Below are 20,037 nucleotides of genomic sequence, written 5' to 3'. Positions count from 1 at the left end.
TGTCATCCATGGCTTAGTTTTTGCTGAAGAAAACACAATTCTGTCAAATTGAAAATGGACTTTTTCTAACACACCTTGATAATCATTTTTAGTGATTTTCTACTTCATTCTTCTCTAATGTTCCTTTTACATAAAATTCTTTTCTTACTTGAGGTTCACACTCATTCTCCTCAACCCTCACTTTTCATCTTTTTTAATATCACAGTCATTTTGAGTTAGTTAAAGTTCAGGTCAGTTTATCCTGGAATCTCTCTTAGATTCATGGAAATCTTGGTAAAATCTGTGTACCCCCCTTTACAAGGATCTGGCTCTGGTTTTCTTTGGTTTGGATACGAATGTTCTACTTGATTGTATGGAATTCAATAGATGATGTTTCTGGAAATACACATGAACACCTCAGGCTTCACTCCTCAACCACCACCAGGTTAAAGTGCCAGTGAGTCTCATTTTTCAGTGCTGTGATTAAAGTAGTATTACTTGAGGATCTGTGCAATTTGAGTTGTGTGTTTCTAAACGTTTAATCAAGAATAAAACATCTGGAAAAATCAGGAAGACACAGGTCTGACCAAATGAGAAGGACCATCTTCCACACAATGATACATAGTCTTTGATATCAAAGGAATGATTTCAACTCTGGTAAATTAACAGCCTTAGACATGAACAAGCTCTAATCTCTCTTTTTCTTCTTTCCTGCCCCAAGAACATATCGATAAACAAGAAGGCAACATTTCACGATAAGGTAAGTAGTGATTGCCACACAGGCCAGCAGGAACCCAATCACATCCAGAGAGTGGTACTGGTACCAGGTGAGGTCATGGGCTGCAACCCGGAGATGTTTGGCTCCTTTGTGGCGCATGACGTACTCGATCCAGAAGACTGCTCGGTCCAGCGGCTTCATGGGCTGATCGTGGTGAATTCTTGATAATGTCATGGCGTTCTCCTTATAGCTGAAGGAAAATTAATGGACATCATCTTATAGAGTGAACTAGGAATTGTGGGTCTATACTTTTCATGTAGATGCGAAAGATGAGTGTCAAGAAAATGTAGAAGAAAAATTATCTCTTCAGAAGGCATTATAGAGACCTTACACTTATAGGCTGGAATTTGTTGAATACATAAAATGTGAAGATGCAGAGAGAGGTTTGGAAAGATCCAGGATTTCTAACATCCCAGTCTAGAATTTGAAATTAGTTACGTCCTCTGCATAAAGGGAAGCTAGTGAAAGCAAAACACCAAAACCAACAACAAAACTATTTGAGATGTGGAGCTGGCATTATTCAGTAAGCAATTGTGAATGGACCTGACATACAATGTTCAAAATAGTTCAAAATTTTAAATGTAGGCTGCTGGTCCGTCATATTGGTTAGGTAAATGTCTGTACAATGTTAATAAGTAGTTGGTATCAACCAGGAGCTGGTATAGTGTTTAAGCGTTAATCATTGGCCGGCGCCGCGACTCACTAGGCTAATCTTCTGCCTGCAGCGCTAGCACCATGGGTTCCAGTCCAGGTTGGGGCACTGAGTACTAGTTCTAATTGCTCCTCTTCTAGTTCAGCTCTCTGATGTGGCTCGGGAGGGCAGCGGAGGATGGCACAAGTACTTGGGTCCCTGCACCAGCATGGGAGACCGGGAGAAAGTATCCGGCTCCTGGTTTTGCTCGGCACATTGCTGACTGTCGAGGCCATTAGGGGAGTGAACCAATGGAAGGAAGACCTTTCTCTCTGTCTCTCTCTCTCACTGCCTAACTCTGCCTGGGAAAAAAAAAGTTAATCTTTGATGAATGAAGTTATGATTAAAGCCATGAAAGTATGAAAACATATTGCCTTTCTTTGAATCCTGACTCTCACTGACATTTTCTTGCCTTTTTTTCAAATTTCTGTGATCCCAGTTTTTATTTTTAGATGAAATAATGTTGGAAGAAAATATATCTACTTTAAAAAAAAGGATATTCCATCTTCTGTATTGCAAATCAGTTAAATCTTTATTTTATAATCTTCCAGGTAAGACAGTAATAACTACAGCCATAGACCTAAGAATATCCCCATATGGAAAAGAAATATCTCCTTTTTGTTCAGGACGTTTTAACTGAGTAAACTTGAAAATCTTAGTTGCTACTATCTATCCGTGACAGCACTGCAGCATTAGAATAGAAAATTTGAGAACCTTGGAATGTCACTGGAAATATTGATTGACAGTTCCATGCAGATTTACTGAAAACAAATCAGAATAATTTTTAAAACACAACTATATGAATATATATGTGAAATAATGGCACATATACTGGTACACTATAGTACCATTGTTTATTATTAATATGTATTCCACATATCAGGCATTATATCTTGAACCAACACAACAAAATTGATCTTGACACAAAATTTTAAGAGTTCTTATGCTGAAAGAAAATTATAATTTGCAGAACGTAAGTTTGCACAATTATAACATTCCTGCTTCCTGGCTGCAACTCTTTTCCTTGTCATCCTCTGTTAACCTTCTTCATTGATGCTCCACATTTCAATCATTGGCTAATTCAAAATCTGTGCACTGTTATTAAGCCTCTGAAAATCATTCTATATATCCATCACAAGAAGATACAGTGACACTCCCAGTGAATTATTGATGATTATCCTCTAGCATTAAGCAAATCTGTACTCAATCTGATGTTCATATTCTAAATTAGAATTGAGTCCTTGTTCCTCCACTGAAAATTGATCTAAAAACACTGTGTAATTTTAAAGAAACAGTAATACTCACGAAGGGTCATTAATGACTGTCTTCAAGGCATTGAGCAAATCTGCACTGGACATTGTTTTCAAGTTCAACTTAACAGCTGCTCCCTTGGCCTTCATGTAGACAATGTTATCAAGTTGATCTCCAAACAAAGGAAGGCCCACCATGGGAATGCCATGGTAAATTGCCTCGAAGACACCATTGGCTCCACCATGAGTTATAAAAGCCTTGGTTTTTGGATGACCTGGGATTGAGTGATTTTTAGAAAATTATTAATTATAAATCTTTTTTTTTTTTTTTTAAATTTTTTATTTATTTTTTATTTTTTTTTAACTTTTATATAATGAATATAAATTTCCAAAGTACGATTTATGGATTACAATGGCTTCCCCCCCATACCGTCCCTCCCACCCACAACCCTCCCCTTTCCCACTCCCTCTCCCCTTCCATTCACATCAAGATTCATTTTCGATTATCTTAATATACAGAAGATCAGCTTAGTATACATTAAGTAAGGCTTTCAACAGTTTGCTCCCACACAGAAACATAAAGTGAAAAATAATAGATGATTTTTTTTAATGATGATGAAATCAGATCAGACCTATTGTCATGTTTAATCCCAGTGAGAGTCAAGTTGGGAGTTGATAGTTTCTTTTCTTTTCTTTTTTTTTTTTTTTTTTTACAGAGGATCAGTTTAGTATGCATTAAGTAAAGATTTCAACAGTTTGCACCCCCATAGAAACACAAAGTGAAATATATTATTTGAGTACTCATTATAGCATTAAGTCTCAATGCACAGCACATTAAGGACAGAGATCCTACATGAGGAGTAAGTGCACAGTGACTCCTGTTGTTGACTTTACCAATTGACACTCCTGTCTATGGCATCAGTAATCTCCCTATGCTCCAGTCATGAGTTTCCAGGGCTATGGAAGCCCCTTGAGTTCTCCGACTCTTATCTTGTTTAGACAAGGTCATAGTCAAAGTGGAGGTTCTCTCCTCCCTTCAGAGAAAGGTACCTCCTTCTTTGAAGACCTGTTCTTTCCACTGAGATCTCACTCACAGAGATCTTTTGCCAGAGTGTCTTGGCTTTCCATGCCTGAAATACTCTCATGGGCTTTTCAGCCAGATCCGAGTGCCTTTAGGGCTGATTCTGAGGCCAGAGTGCTATTTAGGGCATCTGCCATTCTATGAGTCTGCTGAGTATCTCACTTCCCATGTTGGATCACTCTCCCCTTTATTTATTCTATCGGTTAGTGTTAGCAGGTACTAGACTTGCTTATGTGCTCCCTTTGACTCTTAGTCCTTTCATTATGATCAATTGCGAACTGAAATTGATCACTTGGACTAGTGAGATGGCATTGGTACATGCCACCTTGATGGGATTGAATTGGAATCCCCTGGTATGTTTCTAACTCTACCATTTGGGGCAAGTCAGCTTGAGCATTGGCTCACATTCAGAAATCTACCAACAACAGATGCTGGCGAGGATGTGGGGAAAAAGGGACACTAACCCACTGTTGGTGGGAATGCAAACTGGTCAAGCCACTATGGAAATCAGTCTGGAGATTCCTCAGAAACCTGAAGATAACCCTACCGTTCGACCCAGCCATCCCACTCCTTGGAATTTACCCAAAGGAATTTAAATTGGCAAACAAAAAAGCGGTCTGCAGCCTAATGTTTATTGCAGCACAATTCACAATAGCTAAGACCTGGAACCAACCTAAATGCCCATCAACGGTAGACTGGATAAAGAAATTATGGGATATGTACTCTTTAGAATACTATACTGCAGTAAGAAACAACGAAATCCAGTCATTTGCAACAAAATGGAGGAATCTGGAACACATCATGCTGAGTGAAATAAGCCAGTCCCAAAGGGACAAATACCATATGTTCTCCCTGATCGGTGACAACTGACTGAACACCAAAAAGGAAACTTGTTGAAGTGAAAGGGACACTATGGGAAACGGTGACTTGATCAGCATAGCCCTGACTGTTAATGAACAACTTAATACATTATCCCTCTTAGTAGTTTTTTTGTCTGTTCTACTTAATATGACTGATTTAATTCTGTAATTAATACACAGTTATTCTTAAGTGTTGAAATTTAACTGAATTGTGATCCCTGTTAAACATAAGAGTAGGAATAAGAGAGGGAAGAGATATATAATTATAAATCTTACAAATGAAATGAGAACATATAATATGAGGCACTAAAAGCACAGTGTACACTAAAAACACAGTATCGATGTCCATGAAACTGCATTTAAATAGCTTTTAGATCAAGAGAAAGAGGCACCTAAGTGCACTGGGGAGGTAAAGGAAGGTCACGTGGAAGAGGTGGTGTGTGACATGAGGCTTGTACTGTATGCAAGATTGCCAAATGGGTATGAAAGAGTACATTCTGGAAAAAAGGAACTGTATATGTGTCAAAATAAAAGGTCAAGTGCCTGTTAGAACATGCTCTCTCCAAGAAACCATGCCATCACTAAATGTGATTTATAGGTTGTAGAAGGTTGCCCATTCTCTATCTTGAAATTCCTTATTACTTTATTTTAAAGGCTGTTGATGTTTCCCACAGAAAACATAGAATTCTGCATAATAACAGAAGAGTATTGTTTTTGGTGGTATTTGTAAATTTCTATATTAGGGAAAAGGCAGATGACAAATATAATGTTTGAATTAGGATTCAATCTGACAAGCCAAGAGATTATTATTATTTAATTAATATGTTTGTAAGAAACAGATCAAGCACTAGACACACACATACACACATACACTTACACACACAGTGCAAGGGAAGTCCTTAGAGCAACAAAGAGAGAAGGAGATCTTACTATGGTTCATTCATCAAATGCACCAAACAGCTAGGAATGGGCCAGGCCGAAGCCAGGAGCTGGGACTCAATCCAGGACTCCTGTGTGGCTGCCAGTGACTCAAATATTTTAGCCATTAGCTGCTGCCTTCTTCATCTAGGGTGAGTCAGCAGGAAGTGGGCATCAGAATTGGAGTTGGAACTTGAATCCAGGAACTCCAGTATAGGAGGCATGTGTCCCAAAAGCATCTGAACCCTTCAGTGAAATGCCTTCCCCCCTGGAAATTACTGAGACATTCTCTCTGAGAGGTACATACACTGAAAATAAGGATACTTTGATTCTGGGCCTACAAATTTTGTAATCATAAAGTGCCAACTGTTATAATTCATTGCATTTACCCTAGGACTGGGCAAGGATTGCAAAGCCATGTGGTTGATTCTTTAGGTTTTCAATAACAAAGTCTTACTACTCCCATCTTGATCGACTGTTACTAGTGTTTTCAATATGTGTTCTCCAGAGCCTTACCAAGAAGGTCATTCTGGGGGATCCACTTATAGAGCCGAGTGTTGGATCCTAACATGTCTGGTTTCTTGCCTTCAAATCGCCAAAGAACCTGTTTGGTAAAGTAATAGCAATTTCATGAATTGGATTTCTAATTATGGCATGTCAAAATTCTAAGGAGGTTGAGAGATCACTCTTAAATACCTTGGATTGGAATGACAAAGAAAAGAGGGCAAGAGAATTTAAATAATGAGAATTAAAAGATGAAGCCTTCATGTCTCCTGTACTCTTGTTGCATTCAATCAGATTTGGAATGTATTCATGGTGTGTCACATATAGGATCTAAGCCAAGTATGATGATGTGTGATAATTTAAGTATTTAAGAAATTATTAGGTGGTCTTCATTCAAATGAAAGAAGAATATCTCATTACCAGTTTACTTGTGATCTGCATTAACTATATCTATATATCTGTAAATCTATATAGATACACAAATATATAGATATGTGCATGTATGTTTGTTTGTACATGTGTTTGTGTTCAAAATGTGAGACTCGTCTTCCAAATCTATTAACATTTTTATATTTAAAAAATGGAAACAAGGGTTTATTTGCATCCACTGTTCCATAAGTTGTTTTATGAGAATCTGTCATTTTTTTTAAACATTTATTCATGTATTTGTAAAGCAGAATTACAGAGGGGAAGAGGCAGAGAGAGAGAGAGAGAGAGAGGTCTTTAAGCCACTGGTACACTCCCCAGATAAGTGCAATGGTCAGAGCTGAGTCGATCCTAAGCCAGGAGCCAGGAGCTTCCTCCATGTCTCCCACACAGGTGGATGAATCCAAGGACCTGGGCCATTCTTCATCACCCTCCCAGCTCACAGCGGGGAACCAGAGCAGAAGTGGAGCAGCCAAGACCCAAAGCAAAGCCAACACGGGATTCTGGCATTGCAGGTAGTGGCCCTACCAGCTACACAATCGCTCCGGCCCAGAGAATTTGTCATCTTTTAATTTGAGAAATAAAATAGGTTGGCACTGAGGAACTACATTTAATTTGTTATAAAAAATTTCAAGATACATTTTGAAATGAAACCCTAATAGCATCACTACTGCTAGAATTGGAATTTCTTTTAATATAGGAAGAAAGAGTCAGTTCATAAGCATACAGTGTCTGAAAATGTCCATTATTGTGATAAGGCTAAATTTTATTTAACTGACTATTAGGTTTTCCACGATGTATTGAAAGCATTGACAGCTGTTAATGCTGATTACTACTATAGCCAGATCATTTCCATGTCAGCTACCAAAATAAGGTACTGATGTTAGAAATCTGAATTTATCCTCATAAACTGGAGTGTACCATTTCTATTTGCTTTAGGAGAGGTAAAGTAATTTCTGATTCTCTTTGTGATATTAACATGGGGAGTTACTAGAGGGTTTTATCAGCTAGAAAGCTAAAAAGTAGTTGCTGAATACCAAGAGTTCAAAGGTGTCTTGTATATATCAGAAATGTAGTTCCTACTATTGCTTATAGAAGGGGACATCGGAACTCCATCACGTGTCAGGCTCACTTTGAAATGATTCCTTCTTGTACTGCCATCTCCATCCTCAATCCAGAGGAATTGCACTCATGAGTTAGGATCACAGCCCAGTGGAGTGATTTTTTTTTTTGACAGGCAGAGTGGACAATGAGAGAGAGAGACAGAGAGAAAGGTCTTCCTTTGCCGTTGGTTCACCCTCCAATGGCCGCCTCGGCCGGCGCGCCGCGGCTGGCGCACTGCGTGGAGTGATGTTTTTATAAAGTATAGCAGGTGCCTTCAGAACAGGACCCATCTCCAATTTTTCGCTCATATCTTTCTGCGAAGCCACTCCTAGGGTCCAGTAGTGAGGGGCAGATTAATTTTTCTGTTTCTCTAAATCTACTTAGATGAGTGCATAGCTGGGTTCATGTTTGGTGAGCTCTGGACTTTTGTTCTCTGAATAGGCTCCTGATTAGTATCTTAAATACCCCTACATACAAATTAGGGAAAGTAAAGGGGCATGGATTATATGAGAATCCTAAACTTTATAATGCTCTTAAGATATGTTTCAGTATTCCCCTAATGTTATTGAGGTAGTGCAGTCAGTAATGAAAACTCAGCTTCTGTCTGAATACAGCTTTAGTGTACACAGTGGCTTCACAATCCCACAAGGCAAAGAAGCCAACAGCAGGGTAGAATTCAGAGATTTCTCTTTATCTGCCTGCTAAATGATTGAGTTTTCCAAGGTTTCACAATTCACCTGTTAGGTACATTTCTGATCAAAATGTCAATGTCAAAGTTATCTACAATGAAATATACTCTGTGCTATTTTTGGACCTGTGAAGGAAGAGTTTAAGGGATGTCTGAAGAAAATTAAAGATATCATAAGTATCTTCACTTCACATAGGAATATGTGTAATGAGACACTTTGCAGAGTTTAGCAGGCTCATTCAGCGGTTGCCTGCCCTTAGGGCACATTTCTGACCTTTTGTGGCAGCTGGGCAAAGGCTGATGCAATCACATTGGCCCTTTCTTCAGTCAGGTTACTGATCATGGACCCCAGGGAAAACACCACCACTCCCTCTTCTCCAGAGCTCTGCACAAAGTCTTCCATCTCCTGTGAAGAGAAAATTGGGTCTGTCATAAAGAGCAGCATTGTTGGTTATCAGGGTCTCAAAACCCTTTCTCTTCCCAAACTAAAACTTCGTGCCCTATGGACATTATGTGATATGTATTTAGAGCACTGAAATCCTAATTTATATTCATCTTGCATTTTACAGAAAATATGTGATATTTTTATTTTCTTTGTTCTTCTGTTTGCAACTAACCCTTCTATTTTAGCTGATTTAGTGTTATTAAAAGTTCTTTGGTAGAACAATTTATAATGGTGTGATAAGTATGTGTTGCATATATATATAAATTTTAATCATTCCTTAATATTTAGTTTAGGTTACTAAAAATGTATTCTTATAAATAAATAAATGCTACAGATACTGATTTGGCACTTACTAGTTCCTTTTATGTCTTATAAAACCAAAGTGTATACTTTTAAGTTATTCTATGTTATTTGTTAAATTTCTCTCTTCTGTCTCACAAAAGGACAGAGATTATATGAGTTTATGATAATTAATAAAAAGCAAGTTGGTAGGGGAAACAGATGCTTTAACAGAATATGTAATTAAGTTTCACAATTCTGTACTTGGTTTCCAATATTGTTTATGCAACTAAATCCATGAAGTTTGAGAACCTGAATTCTGCAATTATTTGAACAGAATTGACACTGGTGCATTAAAAATGTTGGAAACCATAATTGAGAGTTATATCTTTTATTATTATTAAGAATAAAAATAATTGTGAAAAGACAATACAACAATGTCTCATATGTAGTTCACTTTATAAATAGGACATTGGACAAATATGAAACTTTTCATGTATTGCATAATAGCAAATAAATAATTTTCATTATAAGTACAATTATTTTCAGTGCAATGGTGCAAAATACTTTAAGAAAGCATTCCATCACATTTATGGCAATATGTTGTTGGATTCATGTGACACAGCTTGTTTGGACAGTGTCATTGGTCTTACTAATTTTGAATAATATGAGTTCTTATGTCAAATCATCTTAAACAGTAATGGGTCCAAGCAATTTATACTTTCTTCCTCTTGAAATGTCCTGATTTAAATAATTTTAGGTATGTTAAGCAGTTTTTTCTTTTTAAATCTAACACATTTAAGAAATCTTTCCTGTCTTTTTCATAACTTTGTGAATAATCCATGCATTTACTAGACTCACATCAATTATTTTTTTGAAGAAAGTCTTGTACAATTTTAAACCTTTCAAAATATAAGAGTGGGAATAAGAGAGGGAAGAGATGTGCGATTCGGGACATGCTCAAGCTGACTTACCTCAAACAGTAGAGTTAGAAACATACCAGGGGATTCCAATTCAATCCCATCAAGGTGGCATGCACCAATGCCATCTCACTAGTCCCAGTGATCAATTTCTGTTCACAATTGATCATAATGATAGGACTAAGAACCAAAGGGATCACATAAACAAGAATAGTGTCTGCAAATACTAGCTGATAGAATCAAAAAGGGAGAGAATGATCCGACATGGGAAGTGAGATACACAGCAGACCCATAGAATGGCAAATATCCTAACAGCACTCTGGCCTCATAATCAGCCCTTAAGGCAAGCAGATCCGGCTGAAAAGCCCATGAGAGTATTTCAGGCATGGAAAGCCAAGACACTCTGGAAAAAAAGAAAAACCTAAATGAAAGATCTCCACGAGTGAGATCCCACTGGAAAGAATGGGTCATCAAAGAAGGAGGTACCTTTCTCTGAAGGGAGGAGAGAACTTCCACTTTGACCATGGCCTTGTCTAAATATGATCAGAGTCAGTGAACTCAGGGGGCTTCCATAGCCTTGGCAGCTCATGACAAGAGCTTAGGGTGATTACTGAGGCCATAAACAAGAGTGTCAATTTGTTAAGTCAACAACAGGAGTCACTGTGCACATACTCCTCATGTAGGATCTTTGTCCTTAGTCTGCTATACATTGAGATCTAATGCTATAATTAGTACTCAAACAGTATTTTCCACTTTATGTTTCTGTGTGGGAGCAAACTGTTGAAATCTTTACTTAATGTATGCTAAACTGATTTTCTGTATATAAAGAGAAACGAAAGTGAATCTTGATGTGAATGGAAGGGGAGAGGGAGTGGGAAAGGGGAGGGTTGCAGGTGGGAGGGACGTTATGGGGGGGGGAAGCCATTGTAATCCATATTCTGTACTTTGGAAATTTATATTCATTAAATAAAAGTTTAAAAAATTTTTTTTTCAAGAACTGCACAGATAGAGATGGGAAACATCACTACTTGTCAACAACAACAACAAATAGCAATATGAACCAGTGGATTAAAGATCGCTGCATCTCACTCTGTATGTGTGTGTGTGTTTCTGCCCCTCTCTTTGTAATTTTGACTTTGAAATCAATAAATCTTTAAAAAATGCCCTTTTTTGTATATTTCTTCTTCCCTCTTCTCTACACCTATTCCTGCACATACTTCATATTTCACCTTTATCAGTGGCTCCTGGACATCTCTTATGATCCTTACTAGATATTCTCCCAGCATTATCCTTCTTTCCATTATAAACATTTCCACTGAAGTTTAATCATTTGCCCATAGTGTATCCTAAAAGGATCTAAAGGAGATGGAGGAGAGCAGGCACTGTGTCTACCTTGCTTCTGTATATGTCCAACACATGCTTCTGTTATATCTAGTCACTTCTTGATTATACATCAAAAAAGTGACTTGTATTTTCTTATGTGTTGAATAATGAAGACCTTAATTTAACAGAGTCTTGTCTCAAAGTCTCCCAGATTTTGCATTTTACTCTGTAATGAAGGTGAACTCTGGATACTTGTGATGGTGTTGAAATACAAGCACTTTTTAAATTGTCCATGGAAAGTGTACATTGGCTTCTTATTCAAATTTCCATGAACTTTTAAGTCCTCTCATGTGAATTTCCCCCTGGCAGGATTTTCGCACCACTTCCTATATCTCTCCATTTGAATCAAATGTTGTAAATGAAGAATGCAGAGTCATTTCCACATAAAATACGAAGCGAACCAAATATAGCACACAGGAACTTACTTACCTGAGGCAGAGGTTTGGCAGGTTTGCAGTGGAGCCCTCCGATGAAATCAAAGTTTGGTAAAAGTGGCCGAGGAAACTCCAAGTCCCAGTAGCTTCGAATGAGCCACATGTCAGCTTTCCCCATTAGCTCCAAGAACGTAACAGGTCTTCCTGAATGTGAGAAAAAGAAAGAAGAGGGAGAGTAGTGAGGGAAATGTGATGTGAAGTACATTATGTCAAATTCTGAAAGGCGTTGGAATTATGCAGTGAATGATGTATAAAGCACACAGTGAGAAACCGAGTATGTTCTATAGGCATCGTATAATTTACATGTAAAATTTATGCATGGTTCACATTATATGTGTGTGTGTGTGTGTTTGTGTGTGTGACAATACCAGGGAATAATAAACATAGAATCTCAACTCAGTAAGCTCATAATCATAAGTAACTAATAAAATAGAACACTATAGAATCAAACATGGAAAATGTAGAGTAAAATAGGCATGGAAAAGCTTGGTGAAATCCTCCGTATTTCTATTTGTGGTTGTATGCCGCCCTGGAACACCCTAACCTAGTGATGGTCCATTGGCTTAAACTGACCCTGTGATGTAAACGCCATTGCATTACATTTGTGAGAATGACAAATCTTTTTATATTTTTATTTCATTATTTTACCTATAAAAGATGAATTCCTTTGATTTTGCATTCATACAAGCTCACATTCAAAATCACAAAAGTTAGGATCAATTAAAAAGATGACTTACCCAGTACTTCACTGTAAAATTGATCCCATCGTTTCTCATTAAATTTTGGGAACCAAAAGTCAAAGTAAAGCACGCATAGCAGATTTTGCACCCTCTCCATGAATGTCATTTGACTGCCTAGACCAGACATCATAACAGGTACATAGGAAGGAGGCAGTAAGAGTCCTCCACCATGCTTTTGCAACATGTAGCCAACAAAGCCACGAAGACTGTACACGAGGGGTATTTTAAGTAGCTCAGCCAGCAGCTCACCACCAGGACTAACAGGATCTGCAAGAACAACATCAAATCTTGATTCCTGCAGCTTTGTCATGAGTTTCTTGTTCAAAATGACTTCTTTACAGATGTCTTCACAAATGTCAGAATATTTTAAAATAACCATTTTCGTTAATGAAAAGGTTTCCCAGTAACTCTCTATTGACACATTATATATCATTTTATAGAACCAATCCATGAAAAAATTCTCGATTTCATCTTTCCTGTAGGATGTATGGAAAGTTTCAAATTTAATTCCTGATTCATTGTTGGAACCAATTACAATAGAAGCTGAAGATCTCAGGACAGTGACTTCATGGCCTTGCTGGACAAGTGCATCCAGGATTGTCTTCATATTCATCCAGTGACTGAATTCCATAGGCCACACCAGCACCTTTCCACAGCTCCCAGAGCTGAAGCAGCAGCTCAGCTGTAGCAGCAGCAGCAGAACTGAAATGCATTTCACAGGCATCCTGGTGAAGTGCAGTGCTTCCTCTCCCATTGCTGTTCCTGTTTTAGCTAGTCAAGCTTGAATCCATGAAGAAATTCATCACGTAGTTAAAATATAACCTGAATCAGTGATAGTAAACATATCTCAATCTGATCTCTGCACTGAGATGGCATTTGGAAAAAGTTAAGGTAGATGACCTCTGTGTATATCAGTGTGTTTAGAGTCTCCCCCCATTTTTAAGGACTTACAGAGAGAGGGAAAGGTAGAGAAAGACACCTTCCATCCACTAGTTTACTCCTTTAATGTTCACAACTGTAGGGACTAAGTCCAAGCTGAAGCTGTGAGACTGTGGCCCTCTTTGGGTTTCCTCTTTGAGTGGCAAGACCCTAAAATACTCATGCAATCTTTCTTTGCCTTCCCAGGGACATTATTGGGAGTTCGATCACAAATGGATCAGATAGGACTTGAACTTCTGTCGCTTGAACTGGTGCCAGTGTTGCGGACAGTAGCTTATCAGTTGTGCTTCACTGGTGACCCCTGGAATCTCTTTTATGGTTAAGTTTTGCCACCTCTCTCATATTCTCTGACCTGCTTGCATAAGGCTGTTGGGTTATGTAAGAGATTTTAGAGCAGTGACCCTAGCAGCAGCAAGTGAGAGGTGATTTGCATCTGCAGTCTCTGTGACACAGAACATGATAATGTTTCTTAGCCTGGTTCAGGGCATTTTTTTAGGGTAGAATCTCTGATAATACACATGCATCCATTTTGCTAAAGTAATGTGTATAATTCTGTGTTTCATGATATTCTCATATAAATATGTAACCACAATCACTAATCAATTTTTGGGCTTTTCATAACTCCAAAATAGAAACCCAATACCCTTTATCCTTTGTGCTTCCCCTTCCAATGTCTGATTCCTCCAGTCGTAGCAAGTACTCATCTACTTTCTGTTTCTAGAAATTTGCTGTTTCTGGAATTTCATGTTAGTGAAATACTACAGCATTTGAGGTGGAAACATTGACACACGTCTCTGTCAGTGACCTCCCTGACTGATGAGTAAGTCTGCAACCTCTTTTCTTTCTTTTTTATTTAAAGATTTTTGTTTATTTATTTGAGAGCTAGAGTTACAGACAGTGAAAGGGAGAGACAGAGAGGTCTTCCTTCCATTGGTTCACTCCCCAAACGGCTGCAATGGCCAGAACTGAGCAGATCTGAAGCCTGGGGCCAAGTGTTTCTCCTAGTCTCCCATGAGGGTGCAGGGGCCCAAGCCCTTGGGTCTTCCTCTTCTACTGCTTTCCCAGACCACAGCAGAGAGGTGGATTGGAAGAGGAGCAGCTGGGACTAGAACCAGCGCCCATATGGGATGGCGGCGCTGCAGGTTGAAGATTAGCCTACTGTGCCACGGTAAGGGCCCCCTGAAACCTCTTTTCTTAGGTTGCTTCTCTTATCATAGAAGCTCCAATGTTTGAGTGAGCTGTGCAATGATTATTTGGGAGTTGGATTCTCAGAATGCAGTGCTTGAATAGAACATCTATGTTAAGAATACAACTAGTCAAAGTGATCAGTTTCAGTTCATAACTGATCATAATTATAGGATTAAGAGTCAAAGAGATGACATAAATAAGAGTAGTGCCTGCTAATACTGAGAGAATTAAAAAGGAGAGAACAATACAACATGGGAAGCAGACACACAGCAGACTCATAGAATGGCAGATGTCATAAAGAGCACTCTGATCTCAGAATCAGCCCTTAAGTTATTCAGATCTGGCTGATAAGCCCATGAGAGTATTTCAGGAATGGAAAGCCAAGACACTCTGGCAAAAAAACAGAAAAAATGATCTAAATGAAAGATCTCTGCGAGTGAGATCCCAGTGGAAAGAACAGGTCATCAAAGAAGGAGGTACCTTTCTCTGAAGGGAGGAGAGAACTTCCACTTTCACTATGACCTTGTCTAAATTAGATTGGAGTTGGCGAACTCAAGAGGCTTCTATAGCCTTGGGAACTCATGACAAGAGCTTAGGGTGATTACTGACGCCATAACCAAGAGTGTCAATTGTTAAATGAACAACAGGAGTCACTGTGCACTTATTCCCCATGCAGGATATCTGTCCTTAATGTGTTGTACAATGTGAATTAATGGTATAACTAGTACTCAAACAGTACTTTCTGTGTGGGTGCAAACTTTTGAAATATTTACTTTGTATGTACTGAATTGATCTTCTGTATGTAAAGATAATTGAAAATGAAAAAAGGAATACAACTAGAGACCCTTCTTAGTTACTGGAATTAACCCTGACACATAGGAGACCTCTGTTTATAAGAAAGCCACAAGTACTGTTGTCCTCAATCTGGCTAATGGGAAGTACAACTTATGTCATAATTATAAACTGAAAGCTGTTGAGCAGAGGACACTGGTGATCCAGTCAGCATCTACCTGCAGTGAAATTACTGTACACTTGGCTGGAAAGTGGGGAGAAGGGACAGGTCAAGGATTAAAAGCCACAGGCTCTCACTGTTTTTACCAAGTCTTTGATTCTCTCTCTCTCTCTCTCTCTGTCTCTCTGTCTCTCTCTCTCTCAATATTTTATGCTCTATGTCCAAATTTGAGAGCTATTAGTTGATTGTGCTATTAAATACTTTTCCCTAGTTATTCCTGCCTCCCCTGAAAGCTCATCTATGGAGATTTTCACACTGCTATATGAAATTTTCTTTTTCTTCTTACTATTTGTTGAATTCTTTACATAGTGGGGAGTTAAGCTTTGATTATAAATATTAAAAGCATTTCGGGGCTGGCTCTGTGGTGTAGTGAGTTAAGCTGCCGCCTGCATTGCTGGCACTCCAAATGGGTGCCAGTTAAATACCCGGCTGCTCCATTTCTGATCCAGCTCTGCTATGACCTTGGAATTCTGTACAAGATGGCCCAAGTGCTTGGGCCCCTGCACCGGTGTGGGAAACCAGGAAGAAGCTCCTGGCTCCTGGCTTCAGATCAGTGTAGCTCTGGTCATTACAGCCAACTGGGGAGTGAACCAGTGGATGGAAGACCTCTCTCCCTCTCTCTCTGCTTCACATTCTCTCTCTGTGTAACTCTGACTTTCAAACAAAATAAATAGATTTTTTTGACAGGCAGAGTTAGACAAAGAGAGAGAGAGAGAGAGAGAGAGAGAGACAGACAGAGAGTAAGGTCTTCCTTCCATTGGTTCACCCCCCAAATGGCCACTATGGCCGGTGTCCTTCACCAATCTGAAGCCAGGAGCCAGGTGCTTCCTCGTGGTCTCCCATGCGGGTGTAGGGCCCAAGGACTTGGGCCATCCTCCACTGCTTTCCCAGGCCACAGCAAAGACCTGGACTGGAAGAGGAGCAACCGGGACAGAATCTTGTTCCCCAACTGGGACTAGAACCCAGGGTGCCAGCACCGCAGGTGGAGTGTTAGCCTAGTGAGCCATGGCGCCGGCCAGAATAAATATTTTTTTAAAAAAATTAAAAGCATGTCCTTATAAAAATTAAAAGAAAGGAAGAGGGAAGGTGGGAGCATGAATGGGAATGTGGGAAATATCACTATGCTTTTTAAATCTACATATATGAAATACATCAAATTTTTTTCACTTATTTAAGTAAAAATTATTTAAAATGTGGCTATGTCAAGGTTTTCTTGCCAACTTTTTGTGTTTATAAACTTTGCATGTATTTAGGTTTTTACAAGTATTGGAATCTTTAATGTTTTTTGAAATAAGTTCATTCACAGATATGTAAGAAATTATATAGATTGTTTAAAAATGGGTATCAAGTGGTTCTATGTTGGATTCCTGATCAGTTGAGGCATTCTGAAGGCTATTCAATGATTAAGAGTATAATATAGTATCTTAACCCTGCTCTGTTAGATTAGTATGGCTATTTTACTAATTGTTATTCTGAGTCACTAAATAGTTTTAAATTATCCTCGTTGATTAATTTTATACATAATAGGATACTGTTTTTACCAAGTGGTGAATAATATTCTCTCTCTCTCTCTCAGCTATATGCAGAAAAAGAAGAAAGGTAAACATATTTTATCTATTTCTTTGAGTGGTAGAGTTACAGAGACAGGCAGTGACAGAGAGAAAGGTCTTCCGTCCAATGGTTCACCCCAGATGGCTGGCTGGAGCTGAGCTGATTGGAATCCAGGAGCCTTGAGTTTTTTCTGGGTCTCCCATGTGGGTGTAGGGCCCAAGCAGTTGAACCATCCACTGCTGCTTTTACAGGCCATAGCAGAGAGTTGGATCAGAGGAGGAGCAGCTGGAGCCCATTTGGGATTCCGGTGTTCCAGGCAGAGTTTTAGCTCACTATGCTGCAGTGCCGGTCCTACCTTTTGATTCTTTTCTCCATGAAAATACTGCCATCAGTGAATCATTCAACATCTAGATTTTCCAGAGGTTCATCTTGTAGATCAGCCTTGCTAGAATAGACCTTCTATGTGTTCTCTGCATTAGAATGAGCTTTGTTTTCATTACCTTCAGATGGCAGAAGAGCAGCTGGATTGAGGACATCGTGTACTTTGAGAGTTATTCCAGATGATTTTTATTATGACATCCTCCCGTTAATCACTAACGTCATTCAGTCTCGAACTCCTTGTATCTGGTGTTGAGTTTAAACTTTAAGTGACTGGCTTAATATCAGCTGGTGGTTTGTTTCCTGAAATATGCTGTAGCAGTTCCTGCTGTTATGCATGCAGGTCAACATGTGATCCCTTTTTTTATTAGACAGGTAAAGTTACAGACAGTGAGAGAGAGACAGAGAGAAAGGTCTTACTTCCATTGGTTCATGCCCCAAATGGTCGCTGCTGCTGGTGCTGCACTGATCAGAAGACAGGAGCAAGGTGCTTCTTCCTGGTTTCCCATGCAGGTGCAGAGGCCCAAGCACTTGGACCATCCTCCACTGCCCTTCTGGACCACAGCAGAGAGCTGGACTGGAAGAGGAGAAACTGGGACTAGAACCTAGTGCCTATATGGGATGCCAGCATCACAGGTGGAGGACTAAAAAAGTTAGCCACGGCGCTGGCTCCATCCTGTGATCCTTGAAACTAGTTTCTTAGAATAGCAGGCAACTGGTCATGACAGTTGATGCAATTTCTGAGTGACCACACCCAGAGCCCATCTCTGCTATAAACAGAGTGAAAACAAATTTCACCAACTCCCATAATAATAAATACTGAAAATTGGAGTCCAATGGGGAAACTTATTACATAATATGTGGCTCCTGTATTGATTAGTAAATCAACACTATTACCCTTGACATCAGCAATCACCAAGGGCTCTTGGCCAAGGTGTTTTTTTTTGTTTGCTTTTTATTTATTTATTTATTTATTTATTTATTTATTTTTGTTTGGCAGCTTCCTTAGTTCTCAGGCCCCATCAGTCTTCAGACAAGGACAAGAGGGAATTGTGAATCCATTCCTCCCTTGCAACTGAGGATGGTCCCTCATCCAATAACTGTCTCTCTTAGACTGGAGGTACAGAGCAGGTGAGTTCTTCAGGTAGAGGCACTCTTGACACCAGTATCCCACATTCCCACACCTAAAAACTTTCTCCCTTGAGTTTTTTTAGCCCTAAGAGAAAATCCCCCGTGCTGACTTTGAGTTTACAGATGCTTGTTAACAAGGACCGCCAACCTTTAATCTTCTGTCTGCAATGCTTCTTACACTGAAGTACCTCTTTTCTTCAACTCTGTCTCTATCATTATATACCTTATATGTTATTTTCTCTATCTGACTCCTGGGAGTCTTGGGCCCAAGTGCTTGGGCCTCTGCCACCCACTTGGGAGATTCAGATCAAGTTCCTGGCTCCTGGCTTTGGACTGGCCCAGCCCTGGTCATTGTAGCCATTTGAAGACTGACCCAGGAGGTGGAAGAATCTCTCTTCCTCTTTCTTTCTTTGTCTTTCAAATAAATAAAATAAATCTAAAAACTGAAAGAAAAGACTTAAGTCAACCATATGGTTTTTTTTTTTTTTGTTTTTAACTTTTATTTAATGAATATAAATTTCCAAAGTACAGAATATGGATTACAATGGCTTCCCCCCCCCATAACGTCCCTCCAACCTGCAACCCTCCCCTTATCCACTCCCTCTCCCCTTCCATTCACATCAAGATTCACTTTCGATTCTCTTTATATACAGAAGATCAGTTTAGCATACATTAAGTAAAGATTTCAACAGTTTGCTCCCACACAGAAACATAAAGTGGAAAATACTGTTTGAGTACTAGTTATAACATTAAATCTCAATGTACAGCACACTAAGGACAAAGATCCTACATGAGGAGTATGTGCACAGTGACTCCTGTTGTTGACTTAACAAATTGACACTCTTGTTTATGGCCTCAGTAATCACCCTAGGCTCTTGTCATGAGCTGCCAGGGCTATGGAAGCCCCCTAAGTTCACTGACTCTGATCATATTTAGACAAGGCCATGGTCAAAGTGGAAGTTCTCTCTTCCCTTCAGAGAAAGGTACCTCCTTCTTTGATGACCCGTTCTTTCCACTGGGATCTCACTCGTGGAGATCTTTCATTTAGGTTTTTTTTTTTTCCCAGAGTGTCGGCTTTCCATGACTGAAATACTCTCATGGGCATTTCAGCTGGATCCGCATGCCTTAAGGTCTAATTATGAGGCCAGAGTGCTGTTAGGACACTTGTCATTCAATGGGTCTGCTGTTTATCTCACTTCCCATGTTGGATCATTCTCTCCCTTTTTTTATTCTATCAGCTAGTATTTGCAGACACTAGTCTTGTTTATGTGATCCCTTTGGTTCTTAGTCCTATCATTATGATCAGGGAGAACATATGATATTTATCCCTTTGGGACTGGCTTAATTCACTCAGCATG

The 20,037-nt window shown here is 39.2% G+C and overlaps 1 protein-coding gene across 1 annotated transcript; it reads right to left on the bottom strand.

Moving 5' to 3' along the window:
* Positions 1-509: 509 nt before the first annotated feature.
* Positions 510-13,218, bottom strand: UGT2B13 (UDP-glucuronosyltransferase 2B13). The gene is given in 6 exon segments (NM_001171014.1): positions 510-947; positions 2,754-2,973; positions 6,074-6,161; positions 8,554-8,685; positions 11,736-11,884; positions 12,478-13,218. Coding segments are annotated over 6 exon segments (1,596 nt in total). The 5' UTR covers positions 13,205-13,218; the 3' UTR covers positions 510-667.
* Positions 13,219-20,037: the final 6,819 nt, after the last annotated feature.

Source organism: Oryctolagus cuniculus, chromosome 8 (genome assembly GCF_051225735.1).
Source record: "Oryctolagus cuniculus isolate XC-2025 breed Fujian yellow rabbit chromosome 8, ASM5122573v1, whole genome shotgun sequence".
Classification (NCBI taxonomy): domain Eukaryota; kingdom Metazoa; phylum Chordata; class Mammalia; order Lagomorpha; family Leporidae; genus Oryctolagus; species Oryctolagus cuniculus.
The sequence above is the reverse complement of the archived record's forward strand: the minus strand, read 5'-3'. Positions and strand labels throughout refer to the sequence as shown.